At 37.4% G+C, this 25,041-nt stretch overlaps 1 protein-coding gene across 2 annotated transcripts in view; it reads right to left on the bottom strand.

Annotated features, from left to right (window-relative positions):
- Positions 1-25,041, bottom strand: part of LOC115216735 (checkpoint protein HUS1-like) — a 74,839-nt gene that overhangs the window by 47,455 nt on the left and 2,343 nt on the right. The window contains exons 2-8 of one of the 2 annotated variants that reach the window (XR_005001001.1): positions 22,626-22,753; positions 19,277-19,453; positions 18,506-18,613; positions 16,834-16,908; positions 13,861-13,960; positions 10,363-10,494; positions 6,099-6,272 (exon numbers count right to left, since the gene is read on the bottom strand). Coding sequence is in view for 1 of the 2 variants with exons in the window: in XM_029786280.2 (XP_029642140.1) it covers positions 6,187-6,272; positions 10,363-10,494; positions 13,861-13,960; positions 16,834-16,908; positions 18,506-18,613; positions 19,277-19,453; positions 22,626-22,753 (806 nt within the window). In the remaining variant the exon portion in view is untranslated. Of the gene's footprint in view, positions 1-5,614; positions 6,273-10,362; positions 10,495-13,860; positions 13,961-16,833; positions 16,909-18,505; positions 18,614-19,276; positions 19,454-22,625; positions 22,754-25,041 lie in introns of those variants that run through there. The other variant, XM_029786280.2, reaches the window with a different exon arrangement.

Here is a 25,041-nt window from a genome sequence, read left to right as displayed (position 1 = left end):
AAAACAATAGGTGTCACAGTGATATACCTCTTTTTCTACAGTCGGCCAAAATGAAGAAGTGACAATGCCACCTTCACATTCTCTATTGTCAGCATCGGGCATTACCTACTCTTTCTCTCTACTGACAGAATGACAGAACAGAACACATCTCGCTGTCGACTACAATCAGCAAGCAAAGATTTTGTCATTACACGCCACATGGTACACAGCTTGATGGCTACGACAATTGGTGACAGACCGACATTATTAGAATACATCAACCACAACGATACAACGATACAACTGGTTACCCACAACGTGATTCGAACACAACAACCCTGCCACAATTGCTGACCCCCGAGCCACAGAATTGCAATCTTCGTTACCTTATCCATTACATTTGGTGAGCTCGACTTCAAAGACTTACTGCTTTAGCATCGCATGAACTCTTGAAAACAATTACAGTCCATGCCAGTCGCATCAACAAGAATTACAGGACACGAACTTTCACGACGCATAGTTTTCAGTTCCATCGTTACACGACACAACATGAAAGGAATGAAGTCACCAACTCAATGGACACACACCAATTACATTTCCACGTGGCAGACAATGTACTGCAACCTGATGCACAGATCCACGAGGGAAACAGTTGCCATACATAAATGCAACATATAGGACAGCTACCCAACCAAGAGAACTAACCTTTTCTCACTTTTCAGCATAGACTTTTCACACAGGACAGTTTTACCAATCAGGTTTTGTCACTTTTCATTACTCATTTTGTACTGTTCATTCCTTTTGCTGCACAACACAATGATTACACATGCATACATGCATGCTTGCACCCAGTTTCTGTGCACATCTATAGACTCTCAACTTTTTTTTTTCCTTTGCATGCAACTCTTTTCTCATGAGAAGGATATCTCCTCCTCACTTTATAACTCTCCCGTCTTCCTCTTACCATATCACCATCGTTACATCAACAGACATTACTCTCTATCAGTCCCTTGCATGATGCCATAATGATGAAAACAGGACAAGTAGAAATTTAAGGCTACACAGTAGCAGTCGAGAAGGCACAAATAACGGTTAAATAAAAAGAAATATTGTCTATAACTTCAACCATTGTTGTTATTCCATCGAATCAACCTCATTATTTTCTACATAGCAGACCGTTACATAAACAGGCAATCTTTCGTTTTAACTCGAAATAATGTAAACACTGAAACAGCCATACATACATACATAACAACCAGCGTGCGTGTGTCACTGAAGCCTTACATATATGCATGCATGCATTACACACCCCATCAAACACACACACATGCACATCAAATCTTCCAATTCACGCCAAAATCAAAAGATCCCATTTCCCCCTAACCCCATATGTAAAAAAAATTAAAATCTCACACACACGCACACACATCAAGTCTTCAGATTCACGCCAACATCAAAAGATCCCATTTCTCCCCAACCCCATATGTAAAAAAATAATTTTTTACAGAAATCGACAATCATCTTCACAAATGTAAATAAACACACATGGTTTGTAGTGTTCTTGTAACAAAAGATCACCATTTATTCTTCTATGTTTGTACTAAGGTTTACTATAATATGTGGATGGATACTGTTTGCGTTTACATATCTAATGTTGGTTTATTATCCATTTTAATATCTAATCTCCATTTACATAAATATGAATGAATTTGTTAAACTGTGTTTAATAAGTTAAATCATATACTTAATATATATATACATATATATAGACTTACGGTGCACAGACAACAAATCCGGGACCCCACCACTAGAAAAATTTGTTAGCTAGCACCTAGATCAATGCCCCGCAGACAAAAACCCTAAATACCAAATCTTCCCTCTCTATCAATGCACTGGTGACACTTCAACCCAATTCCATTTAAACAAGGAAAACATACTGATTAAAAAAAATAAACCACAGCTAAATATCCTTTAGAAAGAAGAAAAAGCAGTATAAAGAGAAAAAAAACATCCAATTTCAATACAATAAAAAACAATAAAATTTTAGTAACAATCTTCCACCTAGGTTTCGAAACCGCAGCTCCAAATCACCACACAAACAAGATGCTGACGTTACCCACCTTCAGTGCAATGAAATTCCACAAACACCAGTTGCTGACGTCACATAATTCCAAACTAATCAAAACCAAACTTCCGCAAATACAACGAAAAGACCCTTTAAGAGAACCAACCAACCGGAACGACCTATAACCGTACCCGCAAGGAAACCAACCAAGCAGAAGAACAAGCTTGACCACGGAAGAAAAACATCAATTTTTTAACGAATCAAAATCAGATCCGCTCGCTGAAAAAAGTTTATAAATAAATCTTTCCCTAAACATACCATTATAAGCGAAAGCGAATGTTTAAAGAAGATCTGAGAAACCGTAAACCAAATTCTTTTTTTTTACTATTTTAATTCTCACACTTGTTTTTTTCAGTATGACTTGTCGGCCACCACTGAAATTAATGAACCTTGTACATTCTATCAAATTAATATACAGCTTTAATTTCAAACTTACACCTTCTGTTTTGAACATGATAATTTATCAACATTGAAACATTTTGATCTGTCAACATTGAAACTTATAACGATGTTTTTCTAATTTTACATTTTTACCATTGATAAACAAAAAATATTGTTGAAACTAGTATGGTATATATGTAAATAGATCTATTTTAAACATTTACGAGCTTTTGAAATTTAAATGCATTTTCAACAACACATTTTCCTATATATGTATATATAGGGCAATGGCCAATGATTTTGGCGAACACTTTTTTTTTTTTTTTTTTGCTTTTTCATATGAAATGTGAATATTAATGATTTAATATTATTTTAACAGGTTATCTGTAATCCAATAAGAATTGAAAGAAAAACTATTGAAAAACCAATAGATATTGCAAATGATCATTAGTTTGCAGAATTGGTTAGATTTCCTACAAGTGGAAATCACATTCCCCTTCATGATTTCAGGTTGGAATCACATGCAAACAAATACTTAATAACCAGAACAGTAAGTTAAGTATGAAGTTGTGAACCTTTTATGATTGATTTTTAATTAATGAATGCTTTTTTCTCCTCACAAAAACTTCAAATTGTATTTTCTTTTATTGCAAGAATGGTTTTGGCACAAGAAAAATGTCAGTCAATAATTTCTTTCAAAATGGCCTAACAACACAGGATATTGTTGCTAAAGGCATTGCACCTGAAAGAACTATGTACAGGATTGTAAAAACTTTCGAAGAGATAGGATCCTAAACTGTGAAGAAGGCCCCTAGTCATCAATGTCTGTCCTCTGACCACCAAGACAAGGCTTTGGTGAGAAATTCAATGAGGAATTGAAGTGCCAGCAGCAAACAGCTTGCTAAAGTGTGGGAATCAGCCAGTGTCAGCACTTCGGCTCAGACTGTTAGACAACAATGTTTTAACAATGGTCTCACTTCATGGAGTACTGCATGAAAACCAGTTTGTCCATGAGAAACGTGAAGGACAGGCTCGCCCTTTGCAGAAGATATAAAAATTGGTGTAGTGAACAATGGGACAAAGTGATTTTTTTTTTTCTGGTGAAGCACCATTTCAATTGTTTGAGATATCTGGAAGAAGGCTCATCAGAAAGTGACAAGGTGAACTCTATGATGAGGCCTGTATTGTGTTCGCAATCAAGCATCCAGAAACCATTCATGTGTGGGGTTGCTTTTCATCCAATCATACTCTCCCTTACAGTGTAGATGAATGAAGTGGAATAAATGACACTTCGACACACTCATGTGTGGTTATTTTTATATATAGCTTAACAAAAGCTACAAGTGGTGACCCGAAATAGTAAACATGCAAGCATGGCAAGCAAGAATACCACAATTCTGGTCAAAGCAGGCTGAGATATGGTTCACATAACAGTTCAACAATGGGAATATCACCTCGGACCTGACAAAGTATTCCTACGTAAAAACAATACTGGATGAAGACACAAGTGTACTAGACATCCTAATCAGACCACAAACCATTCACTACCAGCAAGCTGCTGGAACCATGGTCTGGTCTGCACATCGGCAGCGGCAGTTATTGGCCATTTGTGAGTACACTACATTCAGCACATAACAGGAAAAAGCAACCCAGTCGCCAATGCACTCTCCAAGGCACCTATTAACTCTGACACTTACATAGCTTCAATGAAGTGTCTGGATTATGAGGCTATGGCTGCAGCTCAACAAACAAATGAGATCAGGGCCTACTGCACTGCCATCACTTCTCTTTCCTTGCAAGATGTCCAACGGAACACCCCTACATTGTGATGTTCCAGCAGCACTGTCTGCGCTGGCTTGGTCATATACATCACATGCCAGACAGGACATCCTGAAACAAGAGGAGGTCGAAAACGATTGCCCATGCTGGAGACAAATACTGTGAAAGGGGATGAAGCAAAGGGAAGAGAAACAGGAACTTACCACCAAAGAAAAGCACACTCAACAAAAGTAACACCAGCAAAGAGTTCCTTCAAATGAAGTTGCAACAAATGTGGAATCAAAATACATGCATCATGTGATGCAAAAACTTTCTATGTATGTAACATGGACATATGCTGGAACACAGCCAGATGGGCCATACAAAGCTGACAAGCAGTACAATTCGTTAGAGGTCGTAGTTACAAGACTTATTTCTGACATCTCTAGACATCTGCTAAAAATGTAACATTTGATCAAGTGTTACATATAAAGTAAAACTGTAAAATAAAGATAGCTTGCAGTTTACCACAAGCATAAAAGAAATATGGGAATTTTGGGCCATAAATATTATTACAGGCATAAGAAAATTACCCAGAATTACAAATTATTGGAGTAATCATGAACCTTTCAGAGACCAGTACGTTTCCTATGTTATGACAAGAACATGATTTATAACACTGAAACAATATTTTCATGTGAGACACTTGCAGTACCCAACAAACTTCAATCCCTTATTTAAAATAAGACCCCTCGGAGAAGAATCAGCATACAAAGAAGTCATATAACCAATGATGGGCTAAGCTTAATTACTAAGATGAAGGAGAAACAACAACCCTACAGAACTCATGTTTTCATTGTGTCTGAACTACCATGCAAATATTATGAAGGAATAAACACTCAACATTTCAAGATTACCTTTCTTATTCATTCATACTCATCTAACACAATATTGAATAATGAAATACATGCTCTCTTCATAAAAGGGCTAGTACATATATTCTAATTTTTCTTTGAAGCTGTTTTGTATTTTTTTTATGTCTCCTAATAGGGTGCTGTTTGACCTGAATGTGTTGCCAAGTTTAATTATTGACAAATGTCTTTAAAAAAGTTTCCTTTTATAAATATAATTTTTGTATTGACAAAATAAAATTTGACATATCACACAAATTTTTAACCATGAATTAGCATCCCTGAAAAAAGTTGAAATGAAAAGGTTTTATAACTATTTAACCAAAAATAAAGGTTTCAGACCAGACATAGAATGACTGTCATATAACAATGAGAATACAGATATAATTTGATGTGTCTTAACTCAGATATATATATATATATATATATATATATATTATATATATATATATATATATAACACATGGTTTTGTTATATCTTAATGAAGATGCAGATATAACTTATGACTGTCACATTTCAGAGAAGGTATGGACATAATCTGACATGGCTGTCACATCTTGAAAAATGATAATGACATGTTGTGACTGACACATTGCAGTGAAAATATTACAGTCCAAACATGATTGTCGTATCTCTGAGAAAATCAACTAGAATGTTTACATATTCTTCTCCCTAGGTAGGATATGAACGCAAGACCTTTAAGGATAAGAAAAATAGGAATTTTGCAGTTCATGATTATCCCAAGGCATTATTGATATAAATGAAATGAGACAGTCATAACTTAAAGTTAAAACCAAGTCAAAGATATGTATTTTTCAGCATCATACCTTCTGTTTTATGATAGTGACTAATTATAACAGATGGGTAATTATATAAAAAAACAAAAACAAACCCATACATTTCCGACAAATGTGAAATTATGATAATAAAAAAATTGTTTTACTTTGAATGGATGAATCAAAATACATCTACTTTGTTAATCTTTCTCTGTTCACATTAGCCATAAAGTAAGTTTCCATAAAAGTCAAAAGTTAGACCGATACAGCAGGCATAAAATACTGGAGAGTTACATCATCATGAAGAAGTAAAATGTGTATCATTTGGTCTTCACTGAAATCTGCATCAGAAAAAAAAGAACATGAATAACAGGCAAACAAGAATACCAAAAAGTAAACAAAAAAGAACAAAGATTAAAAAATACAGTACAATACAGTACCCATTTGTTTTTTTTGTTTTGGTCGGTTTCATGTAATTTGAAAATAATGAGTTTAGTAAAATAACTATATTAAGCTGGTGTTTGGAACATAAATTGTCATTAAATTTTGATGGAAGATTTAATTTAGATCACTGATAAACTTTTACCATATTTCAGTCAAAATACACAGCCTTTGTTTTAATTAATTTTTAAAATAATAAAGAATGAAGTGAATTAACCTTTTTGTTTTTAAGCTGGTGTTTGGAATGTATATCAACTTCAAATTTTGAAGGAAGGTTTTGATACAGATCACTTTAAACCTTTTAGCATTCAGATCAGTCAAATGCAATGCTAATTTATTCACTTTGTTTTGAATTCATCCTGCATTATCTTGCAGACTTTGTGATTGTTTATGTTCAAAATGACATTCTAGGGTAGGTGTGAGATGTCAGATCTGGCCAATTTGAACATACATCACTTATATTCTAGATGGTCATAGACTCTTCAAATTTTCCACATAATGAGTAATGCCACCCCTAGGGGACAAAAACACCTTCTCATAAGTAAATAAATACCAATGATCGTTGCATCAAGGGACATTACTCTTGATGACATAGTTATGCTACTTTCATTTGGTCTTCCACTACAGTTTTTACAATGCCCATTCACTGCCAATATTTGCACATTAGCACTTCCTTCGGGTAACAATGCAATTTAAATCAACTTTTATTTATCTGTTAAATGCCTCCAGAAATTAATCGATATTATAAATATTCTCTGCTTTTACTCATACCAAGTTGTGACAATTATACAGTTTTTACAATGCCTATTCACTGCAAACTGCCAATATTTGCATGTTAGCACACTTCCTTGATGTAGATGCCCTAAGGCTCAAACATCTCAACCCTTCCTAAGGCCATTGTGACAATTTTCTGAACCCACTCAGCAAACAATAGTACATCATTCAGGCATTCAACTTAACCCCTCTCTACCTTCACTTTGCAGATAACCCTGCAATGCCACCAAGGAGAAAGAGAGCTCACATAGGTAGACTGTCTCATGCTGCTATCAAAGCCAGAAGATATCAGGATAACGAAACAAGACCAGAAGTCTCACAGACTGTCCCAGGTTGATGCCACTGCCCATGCAGTACATGTACCTGCAAATTTTGCAACTGTTAAGGTTTCAAAGTCTGAAGAGCTTGTGGCCTGCCAAGCCTATCATGCTGCAACTGTTGCCACCAAGTCACTTCAACAATGGACTATCCTATTGGTGTGTCTTGTCAAAAATGCCTCAGCTGCAAGGGCTACAGAGTCACCTTGACAACAGGCTGTCCAATTGGAGCATCATACCAAAAATGCTTCAGCTGCAACAGCTGCCAGAAGGAAGCGTAATGCTGAAACTACAGCTACTGCAAGGGCTTCAGTCACTACAACAATGCACAGCCCGAAGGGCACAATGCTAAAACTACTGCTGCTGCACAGGCTGCAGAGTCACCAGCACAGCACACAAATCAGGTTTTGAATGCTGCTTTAATATCCACTGCAAGGGCTTCAGAAATGAATGAACAAAGGACAATGCAACTTCAAACCAATGCAAACTTGAAGACTCTGCATAGGGGCACATCAAAGTCATTGGTCAATCAGTGGGCTTTTAAAGCACTTCACTATGACCCTGCCAAAGACTATGCATCCCACTGAGATGCTACCATTGGACATATGTCTTATTTATCCATTCTGTGCAGCATCCAAGTGGCCAGGAGAACCCATACGGTTATGCTGCTCAAATGGAAAGGTTTGCCTTCCAGAAATACAGCCAACCCCAGAACCTCTTAAGTCTCTACTACTTGGTGACCATCACGATTCATTGCACTTCATCAGAAACATTTGGGTGTACAATTCTGCCTTCCAAATGACCAGCTTCAGACACAGGCCCATCAACCACAGAACCTTCATGCCTACGTTCGAGATTCAAGGTCAAACATACCACCAGATTGGTTCCATCTTTCAATATAAGGATACCCAACATAAGTTCCTTCAAATTTACTTCATGGGAGACAACACAGAGCAAATCGCATGCAAAGCACCAGAGAAGAGACCAGAAGGCTCAATATATTAAAATCATACCACCTTTCAGTATTGAGCTTTGAAGTTGATAGCCTGTCAACTCCAAAGCTCCACATTGGAAGATGGTATGATTTTAATATACTGAGCCTTCTGGCCTCTTCTCAAGGCCCTGTCCTTTCCTATTCCCTCTTCCCTTCGTTTATTCTATTTTACGCAATTGTATTCACTCTGATGAAGCTCCATGTAATAGATCGAATGTCCTATGAAGGTGAATATTATTTTTGAATTTCTTTCGTAAGCAACAACTGGCACTGGAAGCAGAAATGACCATAAGAAATGTCTCATTTTCATTCAGCATCTGGTAGTCATCTTAGAGGTGCCCTGTGTCAAAAAATATCATTTGTAATAGACGTTTTCTCGACATCATTCACACACACCTGATTCAGATCACTGATGTTTGTTGCGCACTCCACTGTTGTTATTTTGTGTGTCTGTGTGTAAAGATCGGTTGTTTTGCAGGAATGCTTTATTTTTACCCTTAACTTAGAAATGGAGAAGGACATGGTGCTTGAGATAAAGAATTAGCCATTTGGTGCTAGAAATAAAACAGAAAAACGTGAAATTCTTTGAGCAGGCATGAGTCTTATGTGAAATCTGTGATGAGCCTGAGTGATGCTGATGACTTGGGAGTCACCTATGATATATGTGTATGTGTGTGTATAGAGAGAGAGGTGACTGATGTCCACAAGATACAAAGCGAACAACTGCTGTTGATTGGAAGAGACTAAGGAGATGTAGAGTTTACGAAGTTGAAGGGAATGAGGAAAAGATACTTTGAGCCAGCTTTCATTAGAAGAAGCCTTTGTTGTCCATGTGAAAAGGTGTACCATCATTATTTTCATGTCTACTTTTCCATCATTGCTTGCATGACAGCGACACTCATTTACAACTCCTTTACAGACAAGGAGAGAAAGACATACAGATTGCTTTCAGTTTCCACTGACCAAATCCACTCACAAGATTATGGCCAGTCCAGGGTTATAATAAAAAACACTTGCCCAATGTGCCATGCAATGGAACCATGTAGTTGGGGAGTAAACTTAACCGCACAGCCAAACCTACGCCATGCATTAGTGAATTCTATATAAACATGCACAACTTTACAGAACAAAATTTGAATATGCAACATAATCTAGGCAACAAAGAGAATAGGTTAGCATTGGGCAGTGGTGAATTATCGCAGGATTGAACTGAGGTACTGGAATGTTGGTGTGTGGGCATTTAGTCTGGCAATCTATTGGGTTGTCTGGAAAGTTCGTGCCGATTTATAGTAGCTTATTTTTCAACTTATTTTAGAACATCGCTGAGTCCATACAATAGAATTTGACTACACCTCCATTTAGAGCACAGTTTAAGCTTATCTTTTCATGGAAGAAGGTTTATGTTCCTATAACCTGTGTTAATTCTGTAACCCTTTAAAATGGAAGATAAAGTTCATTTTCGGCACTTGATGCTTTAGGAACCAGACAAAAATTGCTGCAGCTTGGCTGGGATGTGTTACCTCACCCTCCATATTCACCAGATATTGCTCCTTCGGATTTCCACTTATTCAGGTCTTAATGGTAAAAATTTCAATTCCTTGGATGACGTAAAAAGATACCTGATTAATTTTTTGCCATGAAACTACCTCAATTCTGGAAAGAGAGTATTTTCAAGTTAAAGGAAAGATGGAGACGCATTGTGCAACAAAATGGTTCATATTTGGTTGATTAAAAATGTAATGGCAAGTATTTATTGACCTTTTTCTTTCCTTTAAAAATCAGCACAAACTTTCCGGACAACCCAATATTTCTTCCAATTCTAAGTATGCACTGGGTTTACTATGAAATGCTTAATAATGGACAAAGTTAATACCTTACTCTATGTAAAAGAAAGAATATACTTACTACATATAACACGTGACGGATTTAATTGTAGACCATTAAGAAATTGAGCAAATTTCCTGAGGTCTACTCTCACTTCAGAGAACTCAGAAGGATCTTTAGAAGAGGACTGGATCAGGTCGCTGTTTTTGTCCTCTGGAAAATAATAAATTTATTGTAGAAAAGTGTAATTTAATACACAAAATGTAGGAGAGAAACATTTGTTAAAGAATAAAAGCAAAGCATTAGCATTTAAATAAACTTTTGTTTAAAGCAGTGGTTCTTAACCAGGGTTCATATAAGACTTTATGGGGGTCCACACAAACAAAATAGCAAATTGGGTCCAAATAGTATTTTATGGGTCCATGAAAAAATTTGGGTTTAGATGTATTTATTACAAGAAACACTAGGTTTCTTTCTCTGACATTTTACATAGTCCTAGGAATTTTGAAAGAAGTAGCTATAAAACTGTTTTTCAAACATCAAATAGCTATGGGGGATCCACCAGAGGAAAACTGTAATTAAAGGGGTCCATAGACAAAAAATAGTCAAGAGCTACTGGTTTAGAGAATAATTTAGTTGAAGTTATTTTGTTTCTATTAATCATTTTTTATACAAAGACCAGAGTCATTTAATATACAAGATCCAAGGACCCAATCGATTGTATGAAGCGCCACTGTTTGGTTTGGCATGATTTCTGCAGCTGAATGCCCTTACTAATGCCAAACCACTTTACAGAGTGTACTGGGTGCTTTTCTTGAGACACCAGCACTAATGAGGTTGCCAAGTAAATTGCAAGACAAAGTAAAAGAAAAAACCCTGAACTGAGTAAGGTTGTAGCAGAAAGGGAAGTGGTTTTATGCCAGGTGGTGAGAAGCTAAAGTATGATTGAGAGACAGACACAGGCATCATGAAGTATTTGGACACCAAATACTGTGCCAAATGTTCCACACAAAATTGTCCAGCACCATTTCACATATTGACTGCATGGCATCAACTACCGAATCAACTATTTACACAAACCACCCATGTATATCAACCAATGCACCTCACCAACCAGTCCAGACTCACTTGCCACATATTCAATAGCAGTATTTACAATTTGCCCACACAGTAAATAAAGCACCAAATCACACCGCCTACACTTTAAACAGTTGTGTGACCACAATGAATTATTTTTTCATCTTAGTAAAACCAAAGAGCAGTATCCTAATTTGCATAGTATGAATGAGAAATTATCTGAATATAATTTTTCATTTGTAACAAAACTTTTAAAGCAGAAAGTGTGTATCATAGAATGAGTAGTAGTTTCCAGAGGGTTGGTATAAAAAAAATCTGTAACTGCTCACAGATTATTATGAGAATTTACTGAATATAAGCGTTAAATATATTTTTTTTTTAATTTTGTGCTTTATTTAAATATTTTCTTTTGATTTCTAGATTGTTCCTACAAACTATGAAGGTAAAATGAAGTCAACAATGGAAACTTGTTTAAAGAGTTACTTAATTGAAATTATTATGTCACTACCAATCAGTTTTTTTATGCAAATTACTCAAGTCACTATTTGTCTTCACATACTTTAAAGGTCAAGCTTTTTAATTCCATCCAACCTTGAATTCAAGAAATGAGAAAGTCAGGTCCTAATTCCTTAGATAAAGGTTTCAGAAACTAAAAGTTAAACAAGTAATGAGGGACTAAGCATTTTTAAAGAACCTTTTGGTGAAAAGTATCAAATGTTCTTAGAGAACACCAAGATGGAGTGAATAATTTGGTTGTAGTTTTTGTTAAAAAGTGGACCTGCTCAGCAGTGCTTTAGCAGAGTTCTGACTATGAAGGCAACTAATTTTGTAGAAGCAGGCTTATAGGTAGTGTATAATAGCTGGCGTCCACTTGTCAGAAAAAGTGAATCATTTAGTAGTTTAAAAAGCTTTCTTCATTGCCATACATGATACACAAAAAGTTTAAAACCCAAAGCATGTAGTTCCCATTTACACAGAGAAGGGGTAGGCTGTACAGTCAAGAAGTTTTCTTACCAACCATGTGGTCTTGTGTTCAGTTCTACAGCATGCTACATTGTGCAAGTGTCTTCTACTATATCCCCAGGCTAACCAAAGCCTTGCAAGTGGGTCTGATAGATGGAAACTGAAAGTCTGTCGTATATGTATATATAACTCTGTGTGTGTGTGTGTGTGTACATACACTTGTCTTGACATCATGTGACGATTGTAAATAAGCATCACAGTCAGACATGCAATGTTGTTCATTTCTTGTCTTCCATGATGGAACATCATCTTGCCTAGAAACAGGTAAAATTTAGTGATTGGAAGGGTATCCAGCCGTAGAAAATCTGCCTCAACATATTGTGTCTGAGCCATGCAAGCATGGAAAAATGGCACTAACTGGTGATGAAGCAAGCATTTGTTGTAACAAGGAAATTGTCAAAGTGAAAAAAACAAAAAAAAAGGAAATGCCAGGTAAGTGTCAACTAAGGCACAGGTGTGGCTGTATGGTAAGATGTTTGCTTCCCAATCACATGGTTCCAGGTTCAGTCCCACTGCATGGCACCTTTGGCAAATGTTTACTATAGCCTCAGGCCAACTGGAGCCTTCTGAGTGGATTTGGTAGACTAGAACTGAAAGAAGCATGTCATATAACTATATATTTATGTGTGTGTGTGTGTGTGTGTGTGTGTGTCTGTATGTGTCCCCCACCACCCCATGACAAGCAGTATCAGTGTTTACATCCCCGGAACTTAGCAATTTGACTGAAGCAGCTGGTAGAATAAGTACCAGGCTTTAGAAAAAAGAAAAGTACTGGAGTTGATTCAGTCGACTAAAAATTCTTCAAGGCAGTACCCCAGCATGGCCGCAGTCTAATGAGTGAAACAAGTAAAAGACAAGGTTCTATTCCCAATGTTTTTCTTTACCTCTTTGGAAATTAGGATTAGGTACCTGAGACTTTGCACCTGCAATGATATTCATTTCAGAATTGACACAGATACGGTTACATCAACCACGTAGAAAGGCAAACATAATAATAAACGCTCTTGTCAAATGTATGAATAAAGTAGATAAAGAATATAAGTGCAGGCATGGCAGTGTGGTAAGAAGCTTGCTTTCCCACCACATGGTTCTGGGTTCACTCTCATTGCGTGACACTTTGAGCAAGTGTCTTCTACTACAGCCTTGGACCTACCAAAGTCTTCTGAGTAGATTTGGTAGATAACAGAATGAAGCCTGTCATATATATATATACACACACACACACCACACACACACACACACGCGCGTATCTGTCCCCAACTGGTATTCGTGTGTTTATGTCCCCATAACTTGGCGGTTCAGCAAAAGAGACTGATAGAACAAGAACTACGCTTAAAAAATAAAAAAGTACTGGGGATCAATTCATTTGACTAAAATTCTTCAAGGTAGTGCCTTGGCAGAGCAGTAGTCAAATAACAAACAAACAAAAAATAAATATGGGGGTAGGGAATGGAAGCTCAAAATATAAAGGTTACTTACTCCATTTAGGGTTTGTCAAATCCCTGAAATAAGTACAAACAGATGCTACATCTGTTTCCACCATTAACTTCATTTTACCATCACAGTTTGCAGAAACTATCTGGAATTAAAAAAAAAATAAAGTACTATATAAAAAAAAAAATTAACATATAGAATAGTTCAGTAAATTCTTATAATAATCTGTAAGGAGTCACAGATTATTATGAGAAAGGAATAATATTAAAGTTGTGGTAAAATAAACAGAATGTAAAAATATTTAGTGAATGCAAGTGAAACAGCATTAAATTAAAAATGTCATTGTGTATCTCCCGAAATGTATATATAGTGCTGACAGGCATGATACTGTAGAACTGACTGAGATGAAATCTCTCCATAGATTTGTGTTAAAACAAATACATATTGAAGCAAACATCACATCAATGACACATGAGAATGATAGATGCAGTTTGCTCTAAATGGGGCAGCTCAATGTTTTAGTTATATATACCAAGTTTTTCTACAACCCAGCAAGCTTTTCACAATACCAGTGGATGTATTGTTCAATTCCCTAAATATTACAGGGATGAATTTTGTTTAGGCTTGTGGCAAGTAGGCCCATGTCACTGGTGAAACCCCAAGAAATATGTCTGGCTTTACAAGAGACACAAGAATTAACTCAAAAAAAAGCTTCGTTGAGAGTGAACCCAAGAGAATGGAAGAGCCAACAGATTGGTTATATGACACTTTTCAAATACCAACGTCACTACAAATAAGTGAATTCAGACGCACGAGTGAAAGAAAATGTACAGAATTCCTGGAAGTGGATGCCAAACAAAAAAGAAATTAAGTGTGTAACTCCATGAAAAAAAAAAACTCAAGAAAGTGGGGTGATGTAAAAATTACTGCTAATAAAAAGAAAAAATTGTACTCCCTAAGAAAAATAACTTAAAAGGGGAGATGTTATGGGGATAATAGTAATAATGGGACATCCCTCCCATGTGACGAGTGGTATGTGCTGGTTGTTACAAAAACTGTGATGTCTAGCAGTCAGTCATAGATAGTCGTAGCTTACTTGTCTAACTAATTATACTGCTATACTAGAGTGGACATTATAACAGTCCAACTTTGGATTACAACAGATACACAGATGGTTAGAAGGTAGAACAAGGGCTAGATATGATCAGCTTAAATGCTAAAGAGATAAGACCATTATACTCTTGACCATTCAACCAGATTTGGAACTTCTCTGCAATATTGTGCTACATTTTACAAGGAGCAGTCATTGAATAAAAGCTCTATAGCCTTGGGCCAACCAAAGCCTTGAGTCGATTTGGTAGACAGAAACTGAAAGAAGGCCGTCGTATATATGTGTGTGTGTGTGTGTGTGTAGGTTTGTGTGTCTGTTTGTCCCCCCAACATCGCTTGACAACTGATGCTGGTGTGTTTACATCCTCGTAACTTAGCGGTTCGGCAAAAGAGACTGACAGAATAAGTACTAGGCTTACAAAGAATAAGTCCTAGGGTCGATCTGCTTGACTAAAGGCGGTGCTCCAGCATGGCCACTGTCAAATGACTGAAACAAGTAAAAGAGTAACATATAACATCCATTTTCCATGTTGGCAAGGGTCAGACAGCTTGACAGAAACCAGCAAGGCCAGGGGCTGCACCAGTCTGTTTTGGCTTGGTTTCTAGTATGTCCTTCCTAATGCCAACCACTTTACAGAGTGTACTTATTACATGGCACCATCACCAGTGCGTGTGCAAAGTAGCAGCAGCTACACCAATGCTTTTTACATGGCACCTTGGTTTTAGGATATCAATATCAGAAGATATAATGGGTTATCATACGGATGAACAAATAACTTGTGTATTCATTGCATCATCCTAAGTTTAAGCTCCACAAAACAATCATTAGTCATACAATAACAAAATTACTGAGGAGCATCTTTCATCATCATTCACTGTCTACTTTTCCACACTTGCCTGGTCACAGAATACACTGAAGCAAATCTACAGCTTGATACTCTACTTGTAGCCAACTCATACCTGCTTCCAAGCAAGGTAATATTTCTTCATAGCCAGACATTTTTCTTGTGCTGCTTGTTTACAATCATTACATCAAAAGGGTACACATAAAAGACATGACCACATGTGTGTCTACACACACACACACACACACACAATGATAGGTTTCTTTCAGCTTCCACTTACCAAATCCACTCACAAACCTTTGGTTGGTACAGGCTATAACAGAAGACACTTACCCAAAGAGCCAGACAGTGAAACTGAACCTGAGCCCACATGGTTGGGCAGCAAACACCTTAACCACATGGCTATGCCTGCTCTCATGAAATGCTAAATTCACAAAGAGTTTCATTTTACTCTTCATACTAACACCAGAAATAGCAGACTGCAAACAGTTCTTAACTGTTTGCACTTTTCCAGCCTTGCACAAGTTGAATGGATTTTGCTGGAGCAAGTATTTTTACAGCTGGATACCTTTGCTGCAGCTAACCATTCATTAGTAAACAGAAGTGAAATTTTTACTTTACTGTCCACATACAAACTAGGACATACAGAGGGATGTGCCCTGCTCATGAGTTCAAGATTGCAACTGGTGAATAGACAACAGTCTGTAGTCCAACACCATAATATCATTTATTGTGTATGATGATACCATGCTTGAGAAGACCGGTCAAGTTGTATAAGATTATAGTCATGGCCAATACCAAGGTTTCCCGACTGGCACATAAAAACCACCCCCTACACACTTGAAGTGGTTGGCATCAGCAAGGGCATCCAGCTGTAGAAACTACACCAAATCAGATTGGAACCTGGTGCAGTTCCTCAGCTTACTAGTTTTCAGTCAACCCATGCCAGCATAGAAAACGGATATTAAATGATGATGACAATGATGGATAAATGTTTTGCCAAGTTTGGTTACGCCAAGAAACTTTTGTAAAAAGGGGTACAATCAAGCTTAACAATACTCACCACAAAATTACTAATACTCTTCATTTTATCAACAACATTGCGAAGAAGCTTCAATGCAGGCATATTTATACTCACCTATCAATGTAGAAAAAAAAACCAATTATTAAAGTAAAATAACCATTTATGTATCATCAAAAATGGATCAAAGACCCTATGAGCAATAGACTCATAATGTCAGTTTCCTGGATTGTGCAGCATATAAATTCCCTAGTGGATGGGACATCAATTTGTCATGGGATTACTCATTTTCGCCAGATGAGTGGACTGGAGTAACATAAAATGAAAAGTTTTGCTCAAGAACATAATGCATCAGTCAGGCCAGGAATCAAAACCACAATGTTATAATTACAGCTGCAACACCCTGACCATTAAGCCATGCACCTCCACATTTATGTATCATACTAAACAGATATGCATTAAACAGATATACATATCTAAGGGAGATGAAAAATTTCTACAACAGCAGCTAGTGAGAATGGCAGGTGCATTTCTGTCCATGACATGTACTCATAACTTCATGCCTAGACAAAATTATATACACACATGAGGGGCTTCTTTTGGTTTTGGTGTTATTGAAGACAGCTGTCCATGATGTCAAACTGGGACTGAACCCTGTGGTTGGAAAGCAAACTTCTTAACCAACTGCCACACCTGTACATAAAAACAAAATTACCCATCAAAATAGGAACCACATAATCCCATATATTGTTCATTTAACAGGATGCAAAACCAAAAACGTTTAGCAGTACTTTGCTCCTGAATTATTGAAGAAATTTTGTGCATTTGACATGTGGTAGAAAATTTCCAACTTCATACAGTAATTTAAGTGCTTAAAATTCGTTATTCATCAAGTAACTGTCATGGGAAGAAGCGGATGAGGTAAGATTTCTTAACACAAGTCAGTAAATTTCTGCAGTGGATTTGGTTGATGGAAACTGGGTGAAGCTTGTTGTGTGTATGCATGTGCATACATATATATATATATATATATATATATATATATATATATATATATCACTTAACATCAGTTTTCCATGTTGCCATGGGTTGGATGGTTTGATCATAGCTGGCAACCAGGTGAGCTGCACCAGGTTCCAGCCTGATTTGGTTTGATTTCTATAGCCTGATGACCTTAATGCCAACCACTTTACAGTGGGTGCTTTTAACATGGGATCAGCACTTTATGTCAAGTAATGTGGCTCAAGTATGACAGAGGGATAGGCACAGGTGTCTTACTATAAAGGGAATACATGGCTACTGTGCATTATGTAAGGATGGGTGGATAAGTTCATAAGATAATGAAAGGAGAGTGACGGGTGGTTAAAGATAGGTGTAGAGGTGAATGTAGTAAATGGAACATGGGTAGAGGTATAGTAAATAAGTATCAGTATAGCAGGATGAAGGTGAAAGAACAGGAGCAGCTCAGGAATGAGGAGGTTATAAGTAGCAGCACAAAGAGGATGAAGAAGAGCAGTATAATAACCTGCAGATAGGTAAGAAAATATGAAGATGATATGTGGAAAAGGAAAGTTGGGGAAGAGGAGAGAGTGATGTACAGTGACAGAGACAAAAGAAAAAAACAATCATGTGAAAATATGCTTGCATATAGGATATGAAACAATTAGATGAATTAACAAGTATTATTTGTAAAATGCTTTCAGATAGGACTTACATCGAAGTCAGGTACATCTGGTTCATCATAGTCTGCCCAATGACGTAATGCTAACACCGAGACTGGTATATCATGGACTACAGTGCGACTCAGGCCAGTAACTGTAGGCTAAAATGAAGAAATAAAAATATACTTTGTTATTCTTTTTATCCAGTTTATTGGCTTAATATAAATTTATAAACATAATGCATTTTTTTTTTATGATTTAGAGGAAGAAAGGCAGCAGCCATATTGTTTCTTAAGAACCTCTGTGATTAGTGGAAGAAAGTTATCTTCAGTAGGTGCAGGCATGGATGTATGGTAAGAAGCTTGCTTCCCAACCTCATGGTTCTGGGTTCAGTCCCACTGCCTGGTACCTTGGGTAAGTGTCTTCTACTATAGCCTTCGGCCAACCTAAGTCTTGTGAGTGGATTTGATAGACAGAAACTGAAAAAAGCCCAAAATGTATGTGCATGTGTTCCCCACCACAGCTTTGCAACCAGTGTTGGTGTGTTTACGTCCCTGTAACTTAATGGTTTAGCAAAAAGGACCAAAAGAATAAGTATTAGGCTTAAAAAAAAAAAAGTACCGGGATCAATTCATTCAACTAAAAAAAATTCTTCAAGGCAATGCTCCAACATGGCCATAGTCTAATGATTGAAACAAGTAAAAAGAAAAACAAAGATACACCAAAAGAAATGGCCAAAATGCTGCAAACTAACCACACGCAACAGTGGAAACAATGATGACAACCGATAATGGCTTACTAAAAACCAAATATATAATACTTACCAAATCAACTTCAAGTGTTAAAGAAGGAACTTGTTTTTTGGTCAATTTTATTTTGATCCATTTGGCAGTTTGACCAGTTTTGAGTGCTTTTAGAAGATTATCAGGATTTATTTCTAAGAATATCTCATCATTATCTTTAGAGAGTCCATCCAACATATATTCATCAAAGAAATGGTCCTGAAATTAGAAATATTAAGCAAATAAGTTATTCCAATATAAGCTAATCAGATAACATCTCAGGTCAGGTGTAGGGGCATGTATCATTGCAGCATGTTTCTATATTCCTAGACCCTCCCAGGTGACCTGTTAGGTCAGTCCCCATCGCCACAAGATACTTCATCTGTCATGACCCTGCAGCCGACCAACACGAGCTGTCAACCCAGCTGGATTTTTAGTGAAGAGAACACAGTAACCAGGGTCTAACTTGGAAAAATCAAGCAACATGGTCTGAATCATACAAGTAACAGGGGGCATCTCAATTTCTGAGCAGAGTCATTGGTTGGATACAAAATCCAACCAAAGTTAACTCATAATCCTACAAAGCATCCTGGTACCAAAGGAATTCAGGCAGCCTTTCAGGGCACAAGACAATGTCCAAGTTCACAACTATAAAGTATGACAAGGAGGACCAGAGACCTAAAAACCTTTATCCTCCTGCTCAAATATTGGCAGCACCCAAATACTCTTGTACAATGAGTTCACAACTGCACCAGCTCATCCAAGTCTTTTTAAGACTTCAGACTCTCAGCTGATGCTGCTATGAATCTCACTGAAGTGGTCAACATCTTCAACATTCTCATTAAGGCTCCTTACCATCCCCTCCATTACACACATCTGAGTGGTCTGAAAAGGGGAGAGGTATGTCTTAGGGAAGCTTTTGTTGTTTTGTTGAAATAGTTGTTTGTGGAATTTCTGATGGTGTTATTGCTGCTGTTTGTGATGTGGCAGCCTCTGATGGTGGTATTAGCTGCAGTAGCTTCCAGTGTTGTAACTGCTGGTGCTGCTGCAGTAATTGTTGTTGCTGTTTTTAGAGCTGTTAGTTTGATTCCTTGTGACCACCTGCCTCCGTTGATACCATTTTTGCTGCTGCTGTTGTTGTGGTGATGATCATGTCAGTGGAAGTGCTGGTTACCCTCTCTCACCTTTGCTGCAGGCAAAAGGCCTTGAGGTGGTTTGTGCCACTGGTCAGGTGAAACTGTGGCCTTCTGCCTCCAACAGCCACATTAAAGCTTTGTGCTTCCTTGTAAGGTTTATCAAGTCTGGGATTGCTTCAGCGCTTTTCTGAGTCATCTGGATCAACAACTCCATTCCTTGGCCCAATAACTTGTTTCTGCAGCCTTTGTATCTACAAAATACCAGTCTTCTACATCAAAAAGGACCACTGCAACCATGCAGTAGATGTCGATTTCTGGGGACATTGGCCAAGGTAGATGAGGATGAGAATCAGTTCATCACGCATAGAGGTTGATTTCAAGTGCTTTTTGACCTCATCCTCTGTGGCAAATTCACCTCTACAGTGCCGTATTTCTGGCTAAGTACGTTTTTGTGTTCCAAATTGGTTTAAGGCACTTTTTGATCTGCTTGTGTGTAACCTGTTCTATTTTTGTGCTTTTAGTCCTTGCACACCTGTATAAAACTGTTAGCAGATTGGTTTGTTGCTGAACAGATTTTGACAGGTTCATTCGCCACGGTTCGGTCACATTTCTAACATAAAGAAAAAGGCATTGGAGTGGGTGATGCATATCCTGCGCGCACACAAGGATAAAATAAAATTTAATTTAGTAAATATATTCTCAAACGATTTCATATTTCAGCAAAACGACATTAAGAGTTATTTCCCCTGCTTATCGCTTATGCATATGTAACAAAGGAAAAAAAAAAGCATTTTGATTCACCCATCTGCAAGTTTTGAAGATAATCAAACCAAAATGAGTTCGAGCCACTCATCAAGTGAGGAATTCTGCCAAATTTGGTGAAAATCCATTCAGCTGTTTTCCAGCAAACACGCAGACAAAGACGAGCGACTACAACATCCTGCTTTCATTTACACATACAGGGTAATTATTTTTGCACTTTTTAATCAAGAAAAATTTCCTCATTCATTTGATGCACAGAGTCAGCGAAACTGCTAACAGCAGATTTGCAAGCTCTATTTTTGTTGTTTTTACATTAACAGTGTTGATGGCAGTGGCAAGCTTACAGGTGTGGTGAACAGAAAATTCTATTTTATTTTTTGTTCTGTGGTTTCATTTTTGTTGTTTCCAATCTCATCATTGGTGCCATAGTTTTTTTTTTTCCATCTGCTTTGTTATCTCTGTTGTTCTTGATAATTTTTGTTGTGTAAAGTGTGCTGGTAATGACAGTTACTTTTACATTCTTTTTCGTTGTTGCATGTACACTAGGTGTGTAGTGGGGGAAACATTTTCATAGTGATTGTCCTCAATTTATGAAGCCATGTTATTTTTGTTTTAAATTATGAAATTTTACATCACAAAATTCGCCCTTAGGGGGCAAATTTTTATAAAAACAATTTGCTATAAGCAAGGCAAACTGGCTTATTTAATAAACAATCCAACAAAAACAAATACGAAAACTTTTAAACAACAAAATTCAAACAAAACTTACAAGCCTGAAACAAACATCCTTTCTTTCCAAACACAAATAATAATAATGGTTTCAAATTTTGGCACAAGGTAAGCAATTTTGGGAGAGGGGCAAGTCAATTACAATGAAGCCAGTGCTCAACTGGTATTTTGTCGACTCTGAAAGTATGAAAGGCAAGGTGGAACTTGGCAGAATTTGAACTCAGAACATGAGGGACAAAATGCTATACATTTTTCCCAGGGTGCTAACAATTCTGCCAGCTTGCTGCCTAACAAATAATAATAGTTTCAAATTTTGTACAATGCCACTAATTTCAAGGAAGAGTTAAGTCAATTACATCAATCCCAGTGCTCAACAGGTTCTGTTTTATAGATACCAAAGAGATGAAAGCAAAGTTGACCTTGGCAGAATTTGAACTCAGAACATGAAGAGAGATGAAATGAAACTAAGCATTTTGCCCTGGGTGTGAACAATTCTGCCAGCTCACCACCTAAATAATAATAACAATCAAAGATTGTTTATATCTACTACTCCATGTTATCATGGATTTGATGGTTTAGCATTAGAGCAACCTTCCACATGATACAAAGATCAGTGTCATTAAGTCAGCCAAGCTTTACTGTTTCTTCTCATCTAATTCAACCATGAATGTCTGTTCAATCAATACACAATCTTCATCCACATCACAACTACAGCAATATCCTCTCTCTCTCAAGTATATTGTAATAATTGTAGTAATATTTACTTGAAACAGTTCACACCATACTTTGGCACCACCATGTAAAGCCTTCTCCAAGATAATGAAATAAAATTTCTCAAGTGTTATCCGTAATACACAAGTTTTGCAGAGCCGTGTGATAGTTGCTATTATACCTGTAAAGAAAAAAGTGAGGGATGAATAATTTTTTAAGATTAATTCCCTCAACAAACAGTTTTTACAATGGGTTGTATAAAAAAATACAAAGCCCAAAAATAGTCAATTTAAACTGTTAATTCCAAGCTCTGTTGATACTTTAATATTTTAGAAAAAATTTCAGTTTTAACATCCACTTTTCCATGATTGCCCAAGTCAGAGTTTATTGAGGCCGATTTTTCTATGGTCAGATGCCTTTCCTGTTGTCAACCGTCACCTGTTTATAAGCAAGGTCATATTCCTCCATAGCCAGGCATATTTCTGCCCATGACACTGCTTGTATAACAGTGACACCTATTTACAATCATCATGCAATGTCGAGGAGCCACAAACATACAAACACACACACACAATGGAGTTCTTTCAGTTTTCATTTACCAATTCCACTCTCAAGACTTTGGTCAGCACAGGGCTATAGAAGACCCCTCGAAAGTGCTGCACAGTAGCACTGAGCCCAAAACCACATGGCTGCAAAGTAGGCTTCTTAGCCACACTGCCATACTTGATACATGAGTAAGCTGGTCAATAACATCTGATGCTAAGTTGTTATAAGTAGCCTTTGTTCCACTCAAGCCAACAAGTCACTCAACATGCTAGAAATAACAGTCAAATCTTTCATCTTCAAAAATAGGATACATTGCATGTGGTCCAGTGCTAGCAAGAAATAGAGGGGAGGATGGTTATAGCTGGAATGTCTTTGATCCATTAGGATTGATCTGATGGAAAAACTGCAATTTTCTCTAGTAAAGATTTCATTATTTAAAGTCCCTGTTCCATGCTTGTATGGGTTGAAAAATTTGACAGGTTCAAGGACTGCGTTGTGCTACTTTGGCATGGTTTCTATGGCTGGATGCCCTTCCTAATGCCAACTACTTAGCATGCACTGGGTGCAATTTTCAGGCCACTAGTGAAGTTCCGATGTAGCTTGCAAAACTATGAGCCAACAGGGGTGGCCTTATGTAAGATGAGAATTAAAAGTATAGGAGAAGGGGCTAGAGCAGAACAGGTTTCTTGCTGTAAAGAGTCGACATGGCGAAGACAATTTGGGTACTACTTAAGAAGAGTGGTCCCGGTGCACGCACTCACGTACTCACGCTAGCTATTCGTGACTAGTCGATCCTACAACGGCTACCTATTTCTTTACTACCCACAAAAGTCTAAACACAGAGGAGACAAAGACGGACAGACGGATTAAGTCGATTATATCGACCCCAGTGCGTAACTGGTACTTAATTTATCGACCCTGAAAGGATGAAAGGAAAAGTCTACCTCGGCGGAATTGGAAATCAGAGTGTAACGGCAGACGAAATACTTATTTCTTTACTACCCACAAGGGGCGGTACTACTTGAGAACAGTGGTCCCGGTGCGCGCACTCGCGCAAGCTAGTCGTGACTAGTCGATCCTTACTTTGTGTTATTTACTTTCCTTAAATCCTTAAAAATGTTTTAGCCCGAAGGCCGCGGCCATGCTGGGGCACCACCGCTGTTTAAAAATCATTTACTTTGTGTTTTATTTACCTTGCTAGGTAGTCGTTGTAGGATCGATTAGTCACGACTAGCTAGCGTTGATGCGCGACTACGCGCACCGGGACCACCGGCTACACACAGAGGACAAACAAGGACAGACATCGACCGCCCGTGGGCGCGCACCGGGTTCAGTCTTCGCTAGTAGTACCTCAAGAGTGTATGAGTGAAAGGAGGGTAGATACGCGACACCTGTAAAAATTGGATCGGGTCCAAAGGTGGATGCAGTGAATGGTGGATAAGGGGTGAAGAAAGTATTAGCAGACTTGACCCCAAATGAAGAAGAGTTATGATAAAGTATTGAAGAATTAATTACACAAGTTTGTAGCAACAACCTGCCCATTTTTACAATAGATTCTTTGTATAGGTTAAAAATTGGATAGGGTCCTAAGGTGGATGCAATGAATGGTGGATAAGGGGTGAAGAAAGTATTAGCAGACTTGACCCCAAATGAAGAAGAGTTATGATAAGTATTGAAGAATTAATTATACAAGTTTGTAGCAACAACCTGCCCATTTTTACAATAGATTCTTTGTATAGGTTAAAAATTGGATAGGGTCCAAAGGTGGATGCAGTGAATGGTGGATAAGGGGTGAAGAAAGTATTAGCAGACTTGATCCCAATGAAGAAGAGTTATGATAAAGTATTGAAGAGCAACAACTTGTCCAATAGATTTTTGTATAGGTTAAAAACTGGATAGGGTCCAAAGGTGGATAAGGGGTGA

The sequence above is a fragment of the Octopus sinensis genome, linkage group LG10 (genome assembly GCF_006345805.1).
Source record: "Octopus sinensis linkage group LG10, ASM634580v1, whole genome shotgun sequence".
In the NCBI taxonomy this organism is placed as follows: Eukaryota; Metazoa; Mollusca; class Cephalopoda; order Octopoda; family Octopodidae; genus Octopus; species Octopus sinensis.
Note: the sequence above shows the minus strand (reverse complement) of the source record. Positions and strands in the feature narration are given on the sequence as shown.